The sequence below is a fragment of the Phyllostomus discolor genome, chromosome 8 (assembly GCF_004126475.2).
Source record: "Phyllostomus discolor isolate MPI-MPIP mPhyDis1 chromosome 8, mPhyDis1.pri.v3, whole genome shotgun sequence".
NCBI classification, from domain to species: Eukaryota; Metazoa; Chordata; class Mammalia; order Chiroptera; family Phyllostomidae; genus Phyllostomus; species Phyllostomus discolor.
In genome coordinates this window covers 61,197,154-61,212,272 of record NC_040910.2, presented here as the reverse complement: position 1 = coordinate 61,212,272, position 15,119 = coordinate 61,197,154, and the positions used below count along the sequence as shown (strand labels likewise).

Sequence of the window (15,119 nt, the reverse complement as noted above, 5' to 3'; positions counted from 1 at the left end):
TGATATTTCTCTCCCTCCTATTCTGCCTCCCTTCCTTTCTCTCTAAAAATAAATGAATAAAATATTTTTTTTAAAAAAGAACATTAGATAAATTTCACATGTGCAACTTTATAGTACATCTGTACATTCTATCTTATGTCTACCACCAGAAGTCTGGTCTCCTTCTGTCACATTGTATTTGACTCACTGTACCCTCTTTGTCTCCCCCACTTCCCTTCCCCACTGGTAACTGCCATTCTGCTTATTGTCTATATTCATGAGTTTGTTGCAATGAAATATATATATATTTCATATATATGTATTTCATATACATATGTAATTGATTATCCTATTACAGTTATCCCATTTTTCCTCTCCTTTATTCCTCTCTGTCCTGCACACCTCCTCCCACCAGCATTCCCCCCACCACCTGAGTTCATGTCCATGGGTTGTACATATAAGTTCTTTGGTTTTTATATTTCCTATACTATTCTTAACCTACCCCTACCTATTTTGTATTTGACCTTATCTGGGAAGTACTGTGTTTGCCCTTCCATCCTAAATGAAAACTTTGCTGGATAGAGTAATCTTGGATGTAGGTCCTTGCCTTTCATGACTTGGAAGACTTCTTTACAGCCCCTTCTTGCCTGTAAGGTTTCTTTTGAGAAATCAGCTGATAGTCTTATAGGAACTCCTTTGTAAGTAACTGTCTCCTTTTCTCTTGCTGCTTTTAAGAATGTCTCCTTATCTTTGATCTTGGGTAATGTAATTATGATATGCATTGGTGTGTACTTCGCTGGGTCCAACTTCCTTGGGACTCTCTGAGCTTCCTGGGCTTCCTGGAAGTCTATTTCCTTTGCCAGATTGGGGAAGTTCTCCTTCATTATTTGTTCAAATAAGTTTTCAACTTCTTGCTCTTCCTCTTCTCCTTCTGGCACCCCTATGATTTGGATGTTGGAACATTTAAAGCTGTCCTGGAGGTTCCTAAGCCTCTTCTCATTTTTTAAAATTTTTGTTTCTTCGTTCTGGTCTAGTTGAATGTTTATTTCCTCCTTCTGTTCCAAATCATTGATTTGAGTCTCCGTTTCCTTCCCTTCACTATTGGTTGCCTGTATATTTTGCTTTATTTCACTTTGCATAGCCTTTACTTCTTCCTTGATTTTGCGTCATAATCAACCATTTCTGTGAGCATCCTGATTACCAGTGCTTTGAACTCTGCATCTGATAGGTTGGCTATCTCTTCATTGCTTACTTCTATTTTTGGAGCTTTGATCTTTTCTTTCACTTGGACCATATTTCTTTGTCTCCGTGTGCCTGTTACATAGTAAGGGGTGGAGCCTTAGATATTCACCAGGGTGGGACACCCCATATCACTGCTTTGTGGCACTGTATGTGGGGGAGAGGTCTGAGAGGGAACAATGCCACTTGCTTGGCTCTTGGCAGGCTTTTAGTCACTTCTTCCGCTACCCACAAGCAAATTGGGCCCTTCTAATGCTGATTCCTGGATGGGTGGGCTTCTGCATGTTCTAGGACCCTCTGGGTCTCTCCAATGAACTCTTCCATGAGGCTGGGAGTTTCTACCACTGCTGCAACCCCCACAGGTCTTATAATTCAAAGGTTTTGAGGCTTTATTTCTGTACACTGGAACCCTGGGTTGTGTGTTCTATCTCGCTCCCTAGTTGTTCCTCCCAGTTTATCCGCACACAAATGTGGGACCACCTGCTCTGCCAGATGCCACCTTGCTTCGAGTCCTCTCTGCCTGGCTGCCTGTCTTTGCCTAACTTACTGGTCTGGATGAATGTTTCTTCTTTAACTCTTTGGTTGTTGGACTTCCATACAGTTCGATTTTCTGACAGTTCTGGTTGTTTTTTATTTTTAAATGTGTTGCTGTCCTTCTTTTGGTTGTGAGAGGAGGCAAAGTGTATCTACCTATCTTCCATCTTGGCTGGAAGTGCAATAAAGTGTTTTTAAATTAAAGTATATACATTGTTTTTAGACATAATGCTGTTGCACTTTTAATAGACTACAGTGTTGTCTGAACATAACTTTTTATGCACTGGGAAACCAAAACATTCACCAGATTCACTTAACACATTGTTTGCGGGTAGTTTTTATCATGCGCTCTACTACCAGTCAACGTAAAACGTATAAATACGTTTCCCGCATACAATGTGTTAATGGGATACTGGCTTTACTGAGGTAGCCTGGAATCAAACCTGCAGTATCTCCTAGGTATGCCTGCATTTCATTTGATAACATCTTCTGAATACCTAGACACTGTACTATGCAAAAGATAGATAAAAAATATAGCATGCTTTTCTAAAGGAATTTCTTTCAGACATTCATGTATTCATTCAACAAACACACCAGACCTCAGACACAGGCCAGGCCTTGGGGAATCAGGGGGAACAAAGCCCACATGGTTCCTGCCCTTGTAGCAGGAACTTCCATTCCAGGGGCAGGGATAAGAATGTTTTTTAAAGTAAATAAAATAATTACACTTTGGTTAAGTACTATAGAAACATAAAGATGGGCCAGGAGAGGAAACAATAGGGAGGCCTTTTTCAGTGAGGGAACTCGGTCTCTGAGACTTAAGGGAGCTGACCTCCCGAGGGCAGAGGAGAGTTCAGAGCTGAAAGCAAAAACAGCACAGGCAAACACTGAGGCAGGAGAGAACAGCGACTTCCAGGACCTAAGGAAGGCCAGGACGGCTAGAGCTGGGCTTGGGAGGGGTCTGAGGCAGAACTTGAGGGGAGACTGGAAACAAGGTCAGGACTGGGTCATGGAAGACTTGGGTCAGGGTTGCAGTCAAGAATTTGGATTCGTCCTAAGGGCAATGGAAGCCTTTGGAGTGTAAAGTGTATATGGTGTGAGGAGACAGGATGTGATTTAATTTTTAAGAGATCTCCAGTGAAATTCCATTTTTTTCCCCATCTTTTAGATTGTTTGAAGAGAGAATAGTTTGGTAACAAAGTGTGATAGGGTGAGCAGAAACAGGACTTTTCATGATTGCTGGTGGTTTTGTAAGTAGTTTCATTTCCATAGATAACAATTTGGCAGTATTCATCAACATAAAAAATGCATGTGTCCTCAGACCCGGAAATTCCATCTCTAGAAATTCACCTTGCATGTGGCTTTGCCCAGGTGCAGAGTAAGCCCTGTTCAAGGACATCCAGTGTAGCCCCTGTGTACGGCACGAGATTGGAAACAACCTTGGTGCCCACATGTGGGGGACTGGAAAAACATATCATGCTGCGTCTAAGCGGTGGAATGGTCCAGCAGAGAGGGGCTGACTGAAGGCAGAGGCTTGGAGATGTGATGTTTAAACAAGATGCCTATAAAGACACATTCAACTCAGAGGCAGCTGTGGACTCTGGAAGAGAAGCTCGGACTGAGGCTGGGGTGAGAGGGGCTCTGCCCTGTGTACCCTGAATCCTCCAAAACATCTGTGAATTTGTGATGCAGTAAACAGGTATTAAAACTAGCCTAGTAAATAAATAAATATCAAAAAAGTATATAATTAGATGTCAGATACATAGTGTAGGTAAGTGCTAAAATCACAGATGCTCAGGGTTGGCAGACTCCTAAGTCAGACTCTCTGGGTCAAGTCACCAAAGGAGCTGGCACCTTATTAGCTAAAGAGGATGTAGGGATCCCAGCATCTGTGGGGTGTGTCCAAGCCCCCAGGGCAAGCTCCAGGCCCAGCTACCTCAGTATTCCCTGGTAGCTTCTCCCCAGGTACCTCCTTCCTTCCTCTCTCTCTGGGGAACAGCTTTGCCTGTTCCTCCCCTGTACTCATGAGGGGCCACCTGGCTCCTAGGGCACCACTGGGGGAGGGGGGTGGGGTTTCTTCTGGCCCAGGCCCTGCAAAGTGGAAGGGGAGAATGCCCGAGGCCTGGGGAGGGAGATGGTGCCCAGGCCTAGACCTTTGTAAAGGGACAGGGCCTCGGTCCATTGAAGTCTGTGTTGTCCAAGTTGTGACAAATCAAAGGAGAGCACTCGCTGTAGGCCTGGGGCTGTCAGGCCTACCTCAGCAGGAAAAGCTGCTAAACTTTCAGAAAGGTTTTCCAACAGCACGACTGAGGGCTGTTGGGGTACAGCACTTAATCTGAAAATTCCTGAATAACCATTACTTTACCTATTCATGGTAGGTCCTGTGTTGGCATTTAACACTCTGATCGATTCAACCCTCAGAACAACCTATTGGGGAGACTATTGTTGTTCTCATTTTATAGATGGGAAAATGGGCTCCTGGAATGCTAAGTCCCTGGCCCAAGCTCAGATAGTCAGGAGCTGATTAAATCTCAGCTCTTGACTGCTCACACAGACCCTCTGTGTGCAGCAGTCTTATCGGCCAGCCATTGGGCGCCCTGCCGCCACAAAGCAGATAGCAGGCTGAGCGATCAAGACTGGGGCCCTGAAAAGGTTGTGGGTTGGGTTTATGTTCTCTTGTCTGGTGTGCAGGGCAAACTTCCTGGGCTGCTCAGCCTCTGGGGCTTGGGCCTCTAGACAGGCATAACTATAGGTATGTGACCCACTCCAGCCACTCATCTAAGCAATCAGCTCTGTTAGTGATTGAGGGGCTGGGGGCCTTGATCACAGTTAAAGGTCACTGTCAGGGGAGATTTCTTGTGCTCGCTGTCCTGCTACATGTAGACAAACAAGCCTGTGGCCCTGGCCACTGACCATGACCATGATGAGAATCAGCCTAGGGAGACACTGAGGACAGTGGAGCTGAGGGGCAGCAGGAGCCTGTATCCCAGAGCCTGGCCATGGCTGCCTGCCCTCGGAGCACCATGAGTCCTGGTGCTGAAGGGCCCTGTTGCTGGCTGTGGCTTCAGCTGCAGCTGTGACAGACTCCTGCTTGTGGTGCCCATCTCTTCCCTGCTCTCTGCCTGCACTCCCAGAGGCCCAGCCTGAAGCAAGGGCAACAGAGAGTTAATCCCAGGGCCTCCCTCAGCTTCCGGGGGGTGGGACTGGGGGGATAAAGGCCTTAGGCCCTGGTCCTCCAACTGTTCACTTCTGGAAGGCATTCTGCACAAGCCAAATGGCCCAGCAGGAGGGAGCCCCAGCACCAACAGCAGCAACCTCTGTCACAGCCCTGCACATTGGCTCTTCCTGCCTTCAGGCTCAGGGTGGCCTCCTGAGAACACCTGCCCAATGTACTACTGCACCCTGAGTCCTTGTAGCCCATCTGCCCTGCAGGCGAAGACCAGTTTGATGGGGCCATCCTGGCTCCTCCCACTCACATGATCCCTCTTGGTCCATCCTCACAGGCAGTGGGTGGGGCTTCCTTCCAAACACAGAAGACTTGCCCTGGGCACACCAGAGCACAAAGCCTCCATAGCACCCCTTTACTGCCATGCCCCCACCCCCTGACCCCTTCTAGGTGCCTTGGGCTCCTCAAGGGGGCTGCGCATTCCCGGGCAGGCATCCCAAGTGCACCTCTGGGCCTTTGCTCAAGCCATTCCCCACCTCCCAGAAAGTTCTTCCTTCCACTGAATTGCAAAAATCCAATTATGTTTTAATGAATTCAATTCAAGTCACCTGGCCTCCTCTGACACTCTAGGAGGGATCTTGACTGACACTCCTCCCTTTGTTAAGAACAAAGTCCAGCCTGACACTGAATGATGTGCCTCATGCTCAACCTCTCACTTGACCCCTGGCAGGTGAGTTATGGTCATTGTCTCTATTTTACAAACGAAGAAACTGAGGTGCAGAAGGCTTGAGCGTGCGGCTTACAGCTAAGATTGGGGCCCAGGCCACCACCTGACTAACCTAAGCAGAAAAGGAGTCTCAGAAGGGTATCAGACAGCTCCCAGGGTTGACTGGCAGGCTGGAGAAAATTCCCAGATGCAGGCCTGTCCCTGGAGCTGTCTAGTGATGCCACCTCTGACACAGGCCCCTTGTGAATGCTGTCCCAGCCCCAGACACTGGGATCGTGCTCCCAGCTCATGGCTGCAAGCCCATCATGGGGAAGGACAGGGGCAGCCCACCTTCCCCCAAACAACCAGTGACCTCTGCCCCCTCACATGCACACAACACAGGGTGGACATCAGCTTCTTGTCACCTTGTGTGTCTTGATTATGTGGGTGTATGCTAGGTTCCTCCACAGAGACCATACCTGTGGGTCTCTGTGTCCACTGGGCACAGGCCAAATGCCCCATACCAAATGGGTCCTTGCCTCATCTGGGTTTCTGGCTTTTCTAGGAAAAGGGGGAGGTCTATTGGAAAAGGCTAAGCCTGCATTGCCCCTGCAACGCTGCCCCCAGGAGCTCCCTGCCCCTGCAGGGCCAGCCCCACCCTCTGCCCTCCCAGCTCACATTCATCATGTTGCCGATGTGGTTGTTGCCCAGCGACAGCACCTGCAGCTTGACCAGGGCATCCAGAGAGTCGATCTTGGAGATGCGGTTGTTGAACAAGCTCAAGTCCTCCAGGTTCACCAGGGTGTCCAGCCCCTCGATGGCCTCGATGTTGTTGAAGGACAGGTCTGGAAGGAAGAGGGTCATAAGGACTGAGTGATGGATTGGTGCAGGGGGAGCACCCTGAAACAGACCTGTCAGGGCTGCTTGTGCTCTCTGAGCCAGTGCCGAAGTATCGGCCAGAGCCGACTCACTGTCAGACAGCTTGTAGTTTTCTAGAAGCTGTGAGTGGACTCCTTCCTGTGGCCCCCAACTTTCATCACCCTCTCCAGTTCTGCTACTCATCGTCCTGGCTGGGGGCACATGGGCAAATACTCAGGTCCATGCTGTCGTTATTCTGAGCTGGAAGTGCTCTCTGGCAGATCTGCAGCAGCTTCTCTTGGGGTGGGGGGAGGCACTGCCCCCTCCCTCACTCCTCTGGGTATTTCAGTGCTAACACCTCCCACCTGAACAGCATTTATCAGCTCATCAAGTGCTTGTGTGAATGTGCCCAGACAACAGCTGCGAGTGGCAGATTGGAATTTCTCTCCTAACAGGGAGATTGGGAGAGAAATCTTGACTGGGAAGCTGAAGCTCAGAAAGGCTGAGTGATTTACTCGAAGTCACACAGCTAATGCCGGTGGTGCCAGAGCTGACCTAGGGCTCCTCTCTGGACAAAGGGCAGGCCAGGTTTTTTAGGTTCATCCAGCTGAACCAGACTCAAACTTCCCCCAAGCTTAAGCCCAAGCTCAAGACCAACTGAGATGTCACGATCCTCTCTAGCCGAAGTTTCACATCTTTGGAAATAAAACTGATATTTCTCCACCACAGGTGTTTAGTTGAGGACAGAGCTGCAATCCTGTCCTGGAACTCCAATGGTCCAGAGGCTCAAACTGGGAATTTTTCGAGAGCTTGGAAATACAATCATGATAGCTGCCAGCTGCCACATTAAAAAGGTGATTTGGAAAGTCAGTTTCTCCACATCTTAACTGAGCCTCCTTGGTATAGTGGGGGTACTTGCCTGTTGACAGCTGAGACTGGTGATGATTTACAGCTCCTTTCTCTGTGGTCACCCTAAGTACATTACCTCACTTAATCCTCATGGCACAAGGATCACCACCTACATTTTATGGATGAGGGAACCAAGGTTTAAAGGGCCCTGGTGGTGTCCTGGCTGGTGTGGCTCAGTGGACTGAGCGCCAGCCAGCCTGTGAACCAAAGGGTCATTGGTTTGATTCCCAGTCAGGGCACATGCCTGGGTTGCTGGCCAGGTCCCCAATAGGGGGTACGTGAGAGGCAACCACACAATGATGTTTCTCTCTCTCTCTTTCTCCCTCCCTTCCCCTCTGTCTAACAATAATAAATAAAATCTTTTTTTTAAAAAGACGGGTTGGTGGTAATATGCCCAAGATATGCACATAGCACATAAAGAAACTGAGGTTTAGAGGGCTGAAATAACTCATGCAAAATTAGTTAGTACATTGTCAGAGCTGGGATAGAAGCTGGGGTCTGCTAACTGCCAAGCCTGCCCACTTTGTTTCCCACCACAAGCCAGGCTGTGTTCTTTGGAGGCTTGGCCACACCCACTAGAATCAGTGCTGCAAGTGAATGTTTGACATTTTGGGGTGTGGGGAGGGAAGCTCTGATTTGTCAGGCTTGCCGATATCTGTGGAATGATACTCCCACTATGGCCAACTTCAAGCTACCAATGAGACATCCCTGAATGCAAAAGGAGGATGAGATGTGCACAACCAGCCTTCCAGAGCCAGTACTAGACAGCTCCAGCACACCCTCAGCCCTGGGGCAGCCGACTGGTGGGCCACCTATAGGTTATGCAGGCAGTGGCTGTGAGCCCCATCGCTCAGCCCCTGCGTCCAGGGACCAGCTCTCTCTTGCTGCCTGTGGGATCCTGGACTACTAATATTGGGGTGGGACAAAGGCTGCTTTCTGACTCTCCGAGGGGTGTAGGCTGACTTTTTGCTAGAAATTTCCCCTTCTGCTTTCTCACCCCTATACCACAGAATGCTGGGCATCACAGAGCACCTCTTAGGGACCTGTGGCACTGGTTTTCTATCTGAGGGACAGCTGGGCCTGGGACTGTTAGCTCTGGTCTAAAAGCACAGCATTCAGACAGCCAGTGCTGGCAGGCGTTCCAGAGCAGGCACGGCTCAGGGTCTGGGTTGACCCAGCAACCTCTTCTTCTCTTTCATCTCCTGGAGAGACAGATAACTTCTGGGGTGCACCTGAGCCACTTGGTGTGAATGAGTGCTAGAGTGCCAGAAGCAGTGCTGGGGACAAGAGGCCTGGGCCTAGAAGACGGGAGCCCTGGCTGTGGTCAGCCTCTGCTGCCTGCAGCCTGCAATGCCAGCGAGCCCTCCAGCCTCTCAGCCTCAGCAGCCGTGCCTGTGAAACTGCAGTGTGACCCTGCCTAGGGGTTGTTGTAGACTACTTTGTAGCAAAGACTGTTTTGCAAACTGGGAGGTTCATCGATGCTCGGGCTGCCTGCTAGGGGCAAGCAGTTTCACAGGATGCAGGGAACACAGCCTCTGGGGTCAGACAGATGTGGGTTTGTATCCCAGCTTCACTACTTCCTGGACATGGAGCTATGGCCAGGTGCCTTGGCCTCCCAGAGCCCCAGTTCCTCTTCTGCAGGTTGGGGCTGTAACAGGTCTTTCAGGGTGGCTGTGAGCTCTCCAGCCAGCCCCCTGTACCTGTCAGTGCCCACTGGCCCTCACCAGTTGTGAGGTGGCCTTCTGAGTTCAGCAGGTGGAGCCCTGAGGTCCTAGCAGTGAGGGCCAGAGCTCTAGAGTCAGACAGAGCTGGGCTGGGACCCAGATGCCCCTACTACTTGCTGGGTCTTCAGTTTTCTCATCTCTACAATGGGGATACTATGTAGATTAAAACACCTCATGTGGAGTGCTGGCCTGTATGGTTCCGTTGGTTGGAGTGTTGTCTTGTAAACTGAAAGGTGATAGGTTTGATTCCCAGTCAGGGCACGTGCCTGGGCTGCAGGTTTGGTTCCCTTCAGGGCACGTGTGGGGAGCCGATCAATGTTTCTCTCCCTCCTTTCCCCTCTCTATGAAATCAATAAACATGTCCTTGAGTGAGGATTTAAAAAAAAACCTCACATGGAAAGCACACAGGCCCATGCTTAGCTGATAGTAAGAGCTGAGTGCAACTGGCAGCCATGATGATTATTTTTGGTCTGATCTGAGTCCCCATGACTGGTGGGACCCACAGTCACCCGTTGACCTGAGCCTAGAGAACAGGAAGGAACCCGAGGCTGCTCCTTTGACACCCTCCATCCCAAAATGGGTGGTTTGACAGGTGGGAGCGAACATCCTATGCTGGCGTGCTCAAGCACATTTTTGCTGTGTTTACCCAGCACAGCCTCCAGGCTCTTAAAAAGAGCAGTTTGCCTATTCCCTGCAGACAGAGCTTCTGTTGTTCCTGGGCTTGTGGTGGGCCGGCAGCAGAGTATTGCCTGGGGAGACGACCTTGGCAAGCATCATCTTGGCAGGGTGGCACCTTTATTTAGGGCAGACACATACAAAAAGGAGCCTTACCCAGCCAGACCAGGTGTGTGAGTTTCTCCAGGCCCTCGATCCTCTCAATAACATTATTGTCCAGCTGCAGCTTCCTCAAGTTCTCAAACTGCCAGAGGTTGTCAATTCGGAGGATGTCTGTAATGATCAGAGGAGATGCCTCGGCTTCAGGTGCGAGTTTGGTGCCAGTGCGCCAGAGGATCGAGGTGACCCATGCTACGCACACAAGGCGCCAAGATGTTGCTGCCCTTTGCTGGTGCAGGTGGGGGCCCTGGAGATGAGGTTTGAGTGCTGAGGAGCTCTGAGCCCCTGTTAATGCTGGGTGGGTGCTGATGGGTGCCCAGGGCCACAGCAGGGCTGTCCGGTCCTTGAGGGTCACAGGGAAGTCAGTAGGAAGGTGGGCTGGATCTGCTCAGGGTATGGGACTCACTCACACTGCCTCTAGGGCCAGGCTGGGGGTCTGCCCAGGTAGCCAGAACAAGTTGGGGCACAAGACACAGGCAAGGGTCCTCTTTTTCCTTCTGCAGTGCAACAAACGGAATCAAGGTGCAGAGAGAATGCTTCCTTGTGTGCTGTTGGTGGGAGGGTTGGTCAACCAGCTCAGGTATTTTGGAGGGCAATTTGGCCATGTTTACTGAAATAATTACTTTCTCTGCCCTTTGACCCTGAAGTTTCTCTACTTGGAATCTGTCTGCAAAGACATACTTATGTATGTGTATAAAGAAATACATCTAGGCACTTGAGGGGCAGGAAGACCGGGGAGCCCCGAATGCCCACATATGAGGAATAGGATAAATTGCCCATACAACAGAGAGGCAGATTCCTCCTGTCTCTGAGGCACCTGAGCCTGCGATCCCTGAGGGCCCCCCCCACACACTCACCCAGCCAGCCCATTCTCTATACCCCTCCCACCAGGCATGTTGGCTTCTGTCACTGGCAACCACAGAGTTCTGAAAACATTTAAGTGTAAATAAGTATATTCTGTGCACGTAAAATTTGAGAGACCTAAACTCGTCCCCAGGTTTTTCCAGAAGCTACAACTAGCTCTGTTGCTTATATGCCCCTTTTTTCTGAATGTTTTTTTGTAATAATTTCTAAGAATTATTAGAAATATTAATATGAACTTAGAATATACTCATTATATCAATACATAACTGAAAGGGAAAAAAGATGCCCTTACTAACCGACATTCAGGCAGCAGGCGGCAGTGTCAATATTCATTCAGAGGGACAGGGTTGGCCCTGAGGTTGTGAGGCCCCTCCAGTGGCCCTCTTCAAGCCAGGCCTCCCTGCAGTGGGCAGTGGACAGAGGACAGTCTCTCTGATCCAGCAGGCCCTGCCTCTCCTGGGGTCCCAGGGCCAGGCAGGACTGGGGTCTGTTCCCTAGCTCTCTGGAACCCGATTTCCCAGAATGACTCCAGCTACCATTCCTACTTGTGCTTCTGGGTGGGGGCCCTATTCCACCTCAGCATCTTGGCCGCCTCCCATCCCGGTCTGGATTTCCCAGGCACCTTCTCTGGCCCTGCCTGGCCTTAGACTGACAGCCCATGAGTGTGGCGGACTTCCTACAGATACCACTCCTCTTGGTGGCTCCCACACTCCTGGGTGCTGTGCCGGGCACACCAGTATGTTGGCTTTTCCCTATATGCCAGCACTTCTTGAGGAAAAGCCAAAACAATACAACAAAACCGGATATATTTGGCAGTTAGCTCTAAATGAGTTACTAGCGTGACAGGACTGCCCCAAAAACCAATTTGATCTTCGATATGGACACAGAACCATCCCATACTGCCACCTTCCTGGTCCCAGGCCACAGCAGTGGCAGTCTCCCCGGACTCCCTGCTCCAGGCTGTGGCCCCCACAATCATCCCCCTGCAGTCACATGGATCCTGTGAAAACCTAAATCCCACCCTGTCCCTACTGTGCTCAGGACCCTTGTAGGGCCCTACCTCAGTCCCTATACAAACCAAGCCCCAACTCCCAGGGCGGATGCTGACTGATCCGCTGCATCTTGGTCTTGTCTCCACACAGGCCTGAGCCTTAAGGCTTTTGCACTGGCCCTGCCTCCCCTTCAACTCTTCCCTGGATCTCCACATGGGCCCTCCCCTTACCTCCTCCCAGTCTTGGCTCAAGTGTCACCTTCTTGGTGAGGCCTCTGACCTCCCCATAAAACCCTGCACCCTACCCCCAAACCCCCTCCTTTCCTTACTTTATTTTTCTCTATCACACATATTACCTTTAGCATACACTGTTATTTTCCTTCATTTTATTTTATTTGTGTCCCTCACGTGAATGTCAGTTCCATGAGGACAGGGTTTTTTTGTCTTTTTTGTTCACAATTGACTCCCTAGTACGTAGAGTAGCACCTGGCATATAACAGGCACTTGATAGATACTGGATGAATGGACCTTAGGTTGGGGAGGGGGAGCAAATGGAGGGTGGTCAATGCTAAAGCCCCCTCTGGTGAAGGCCCTTCTGCCACTCAGGGGCCCTCAGTGCTCTGAATGGCCAGTGGGCTCCTGCAGAGCTGAGGGCAACCCTGGAGGCCATACTCTGGTGAGGCCCATGGGTGTTGTGAGGCTGGGGCCAGAGCCTTGCACAGACCGGCTGCGGCAGGGTCTCAGGGCAGACGAAGAGGGTAAAGGGGATCAACTCCTATGTGGTGACAGAAGGAGACAAGACTCCGGGTGGTGAGTGCACAATGGAGTATACAAATGTTGTGTTACAAAGTTGTACACCTGAAATTTATACAGTGTAATTAACCAATGTTGCCCCAATATATTTAATTTTTTAAAAAGGAAAGCAATCCCCCACCAAAACCAGTAAAAAAAAAAAAGAGAGAAAGAAAAGAATCCTTCTTATTGAGTGGATGCATTCAAGCCAGCACAGGCACCCAGGAGGGAGCAGCCTTGGCACAGTACATGTGGGGCTGAGGGCCCCTTTGGTTCCCTCTCACACCCCTCACCAGCATTTTTCAGTGAACACCAAACTACACACTCATTTTCCTAACTTGTCCTCCTAGCTGTACTTGGCCTGGGGCTGTGATCACACTGTTTCACAGATGTGGATGCTAAGGCACGGGGAGCTACCTGGTCCCCAGCCACATTTCCCCAGCAGGCACCTGCCACCCTCGAGGCCCCATCCACTCCTGTTTCCTGCCCCTCCTGCAAAGCCCACTCCCAGGGCGCTGCCTCCTCCTCCCCACAGTTCCTGCCTGTAGGTTTAGGGCCACCTTTCTGGGTTCCTCCTGCCAGGGGCCCCACTCCGAGGACCCGAAGGCCTTTGTGGTTCACTTAGATTTGGGGTGGGAGAATTTTATCATTTTATACAGACTTTGGGTGAAATTCTGGGTTTGGGATGTGGAATGGAGAAAGCCAGGAGACCCTGCCTGGTATCCCCTACCCCTAGATACGCACTCTGGAAGTCCAGCTGTAGGGAGAGGACGTCCTTGAAGAGGATGCCCTCCTGCCTGGCCAGCAGCCCGGCCTCCTCCTGTGGGCCCTGCTCCCCAACAGCCAGCTTCAGCATGTCATCGTCCATCACTCTCGGCTCCAATGAGTTGTATAGCCGGTTCATCTTTCCTGAAAAACAGGAAAGATGGGTTCCTGTCCCAGAGTCCACCTCTCCCTTTGTTTGAGGAAAGTGGCTGGTGAGCATCCTTTTAAGGGGTTGGGGAGCACTGTGTGAGCCACTGCATCTAGGGGTTAGTACTGCATATTTGCTCCAAGGCTGTTCTAGGGCTTCCCCTGGCGACCATGTGTGCCCATCCTGCCTGATGCCCATAGCCACAGCTAGGACCCTACCCCAGACAAGGATCCCTGAGCCTCTGGAGTTCAGCTTCCCATAAGGGAAGGGATGACCATGGTCACCCGGGCCTTTCTGTGCCCACCCTTATTCAGGTTTCTTGGCACTGACCACTGAACATGATCTTTGGCGGCCTCAGCGAGGCATGCCAGCCTACAGCTGCCTTCTCTGAGAGCTTCGTCCCTTCCAGACAGTGATGTCTACTTTCCTTCCCCTGCTCCCCTACTCACCACAAGTTTGCCCAGGGTACAGGTGGAAACTGACCCAAGCTGGTCATTCATGTTCTCCCCCTGAGGAACGTGCACTTGGGGCCTCAGAGTAAGAGAGCCCATCAGAGTTGGCTGCTTGAGCTGAGGAGGAACTGGGGGGCACATGGACAGAGAGAAGCAGAGGTGGGGACCTGGGTGATCCAGGGGGGAAGAAAAGACAAAAGGACAGACAGACTGATGCAGACAGAAGCTGCCTTCTTGCTGGCATTCCAGCCTCTAATGTCCCTACTACTTTCAGGCCCTGTGAGAGTTTCTGTGGTCCTTTCTGTGAGAAGTTCCTGACTTCTAGCATTAAATCCTCTTTTAGTTAAACAAACTCCAGTAAATTTCTGCTGCTACTGGTCCAAAGGAACTCTGCTGAGATGCTTCAGGCAAAGCAGGGGTTGTGGATATAGGCAGTCATCCTGTGAAGCTGACCTGGGCCGCTATTTCTGCCTTCACAGAGCCACAGCCCTGGGAAGCCGGGTACCCGACCTCCTTCTCATCACCTCCGCTCTCTAGGGAGGACACTCAGAAGGGCTGAGCCTGCAGGAAGGCATACTCTCCTGTCAGTCCACTGGAAACTCCCAGATTCTGCTCCTGGAGACTCTGGAAACTCAGTTCTCCCACTTTCCACCTCTGTGGCTCACCAACCTGATGACTTCACCTTCTGCCTTTGTCCACATGTGTCTCCAACATCTGAGCTTCCCTGGACTTCCTGTTCTCCCTGATCTGCTAGTCCTGGACACTGGGCAGCCCCTGTACTCTGCCCTTTATCCACTGAGTGATGCTTGGAGAAACTTCTGGTGGTGGGCTGATGATGTCCACCACAAACCCAGATGGGCATGGCAATCCTTCCACCTGGTCTTGGAGACCACCACTGCCTAGCTGCCCTCCCTCCCACCTCCCCCACCATCTACTTGAATGCAGCTTATGTAAATATGCATCTTCCATTTCTAGACTGGGCATGTTCAAACGTCCCAGTGCTTTTAACTCTCGTGCATCCTTTCCTTTGATCCTCAGGGGAGGCACAGCCTCCCTAACCCCAACCCCATCCTTGGGACCCTTCCCCCATGCCAATCTCCACTTGCATTTCCCACTTCCTACTTCTCACTCTCTCCAACCTGTCACACTGGCTCCATG

General features: G+C 50.8%; 1 protein-coding gene across 8 annotated transcripts in view; it reads right to left on the bottom strand.

Moving 5' to 3' along the window:
- The window catches only part of DRC3 (dynein regulatory complex subunit 3), a 49,423-nt gene that overhangs the window by 25,747 nt on the left and 8,557 nt on the right, over positions 1-15,119 (bottom strand). For 6 of the 8 annotated variants that reach the window (XM_036032878.1, XM_036032873.1, XM_036032874.1 and 3 more), the window contains 3 exons: positions 13,341-13,505; positions 9,947-10,063; positions 6,303-6,469 (listed from right to left, as the gene is read on the bottom strand). In XM_036032878.1, the coding sequence (XP_035888771.1) occupies positions 6,303-6,469; positions 9,947-10,063; positions 13,341-13,500 (444 nt within the window). In that variant the 5' untranslated portion in view covers positions 13,501-13,505. The remainder of the gene's footprint in view (positions 1-6,302; positions 6,470-9,946; positions 10,064-13,340; positions 13,506-15,119) is intronic. The other 2 variants (XM_036032876.1, XM_036032877.1) reach the window with 2 other exon arrangements.